The 2,607-nt window shown below is 32.5% G+C and overlaps 1 protein-coding gene across 1 annotated transcript; it reads right to left on the reverse strand.

The window, feature by feature from the left end:
- Positions 1-659: 659 nt before the first annotated feature.
- Positions 660-1,893, reverse strand: LOC127118135 (transcription factor MYB44). Its single transcript, XM_051048280.1, has 2 exons — positions 1,713-1,893; positions 660-1,569 (listed from the first exon to the last, which is right to left on the reverse strand). The coding sequence occupies exon 2, from the start codon at positions 1,542-1,544 to the stop codon at positions 804-806; it is 741 nt and encodes a 246-aa protein (XP_050904237.1). The 5' UTR covers positions 1,545-1,569; positions 1,713-1,893; the 3' UTR covers positions 660-803.
- Between the last annotated feature and the right edge of the window lie 714 nt (positions 1,894-2,607).

A 2,607-nucleotide genomic window follows, 5' to 3' on the forward strand; every position in this document is an offset into this window, starting at 1 on the left:
TTTTATAAAATTGTTTCGGATTAAAAGTGAATTTAAAAATAAAGTAATTTATATTTAAATAAACTTTTATAAAAATCAATTTAATAATAAATTTTAATGAAAAATCATGATTAGATTGTACAAATCTTATATTTAAGTACAATGAGTTTTAAAAACCATAATCAATTGTAAGCTGGTTTCAATCTCCCTTTGAAATTGTTGATACAAATTATAGTTTTACTGAGTCTCGAAAGAATCCATCTTCAAACAGGTTGGTATAACTGGTGTTGTGAACTTAGAACTAATAAAATCCCACCGATTACCAGCTAACTGGTGGTTGAAATATTGTCTCTAAACCCCCACCTTATCTAATATCTACACAGAACCTTTTGAATGATTACAATGCTAATATACAAAGTATAACTAACTAGAAACTTGCAATACAAGCCGTCTAGATATCGTAGAAATTTTTTAAATATCTGTTTCAAACTTAGATTTTCAACGAAAATCCAACTTTGCAATTCAATAAATATAATATGTATTTAATAATATTATAAACACAACCGTTTTAATTGAAGAGAAAATTTTAATCTATGGAGCATCGTATAATTGGTTACTCCAAACATACACAGAATAGATATGAAAAAAAAACGTAAACCTAAATAAAGGAAGAAAACGTGTAAATCGAAGGTGACTACAGAAAACAATTACTATTAACTAAGAGATCATAAAAAAAATTTAATTATCAAAAGGAACTACAAAAATATATAAAATCAGAAATTGTCATGACAGAACAAATAAAAGAAAAATTATCAGTAATTTTTTCACTTTCGATGTGTTGAATCAGGAGCTTGTAGAAACCCATCATGGCACATGTTATCAATATAATTCCTAACTTCCTCTGCTATCATGCGCTGAATAACCGACCTCAAACTATCATTACCCAACAACTTGATCTCTTCTTTTTTCTCTTTTTCTTCTCTCAACAATTTCTCACCAGGTGGAAACAAACTTAACGGCGTCATAACGGCAACATCATTCCCCGCGTCTTCTTCTTCCGTAACCGTTTCTTCACCGTCACGTGAACCGTTATTCTCGAGACAAGGCCGTTTGTAAGGATAACGGAGATCTAACAAATCGTTATAACCGTCATACGCTTTTGGAGGACGCTTCCCGATACTCACGGGGGAAGGAGTCAGCGGCGCCTCCGTGAGACGACGGCGGAGGGTGGAGTTCCAGTGGTTTTTTATCGCGTTGTCGGTTCGACCAGGGAGAAGACGAGATATCGTCGCCCATTTATTGCCGTGAACCGCGTGGGCTTGGATTATGATGTTATCTTCCTCAGGAGTGAAAGCACGGTGTTGAACGTCGGGACTCAGCTGATTACACCACCGCAGACGGCAAGATTTTCCAGAACGACCGGGGATTCCGTTGCTTATCACAGACCAGTTTCGTGGACCGTATTCTTTCACCAATCTCCTCAATGTATCATCTTCTTGCGGACTCCATGAACCTCTCACTTTATCGCCGTTCTCATCATCGCCGTTCGAATTCGAGCTAATCATCGTTGAAATCAATTTCGTCTTCAGCCTGTTTGTGAAAATGCCAAAGAGAAAGTTGCAATGTGAAATTATGAAATCATGAAATTATGAGTCTGTTTTTATGATAAAAAAGTGAAAAAGAAAACAGAAAAACTGTAATTGAAAGATGTGAATTGGAAATTTGGAATGAACCTTAAAAGTTAAAACTGTTTTTGTGTGTGTATGTAACTACTTGAAGAGTTGGATTTCCAACGTGTTTTCTTCACTTTCTGGTTTCTGAATCTTGAATCTTGAGTTATTAGTTTTTATTTTTCTATTTTTAAACGATAGAAGTTGGGTATTTTTTCGTTTGGACTTAGGTAGGTGGAAGTTTATGGGTGGGTTTTTATATAGATATTAATAATTAATTAATTAAATAATTAGATATTAGGTTATAAAAATTGGATTAGGAAGAAGTGGGTGATTAGTAATGGTGGAAGTTATAACTTCCACGCACCTTTATCTAACTGATTCAAAATAACGTTTTTTATGGAATTTTTTTTGACCAATTAGATTTTTTTTTAACTTTTAATTAATTATTAATTTAATAATCTGATTTGAAGTTTATAGGTGGCAGTTAGGATGGAGTAATCATTTATCTAGATGGATATGAATATAATTTTGAATTTTGAAAAAATAAAAATAAATTATTTTGGTGGGGTCAGGGAGGCCTAACTAACTGAATAGAATGCAAAATGAAGAAGAAGTTGTAACGGACGTCGGTTACTTAAGTGTGGTGAAATATGGTTAGAATGGAAGGAGGAAAGAAAGGGGTTTTGTAACTGTAAGTTGTTATTGCGGTTAGACATGTAGATGGTATTTATGCTATTTTTAAGGACTTTTTTAATTTTAAATAACTAACTAGATTTATTATTCAGTAAGAAATAACCGTATTTATCGTTTCTTTTTCTTTTTTTAAATGGGAATTAAATAGGTTAGTTGATGGAAGCTTTTTTCGTGATAACGGATAACTGTAAACTCAAAATATGTAGCATTTAAAAAAACTGCATTAAAAAAAAGAAAAGAATGAAATATAGAACTGTCGTAT

This window comes from Lathyrus oleraceus, chromosome 2 (genome assembly GCF_024323335.1).
Source record: "Lathyrus oleraceus cultivar Zhongwan6 chromosome 2, CAAS_Psat_ZW6_1.0, whole genome shotgun sequence".
Classification (NCBI taxonomy): Eukaryota; Viridiplantae; Streptophyta; class Magnoliopsida; order Fabales; family Fabaceae; genus Lathyrus; species Lathyrus oleraceus.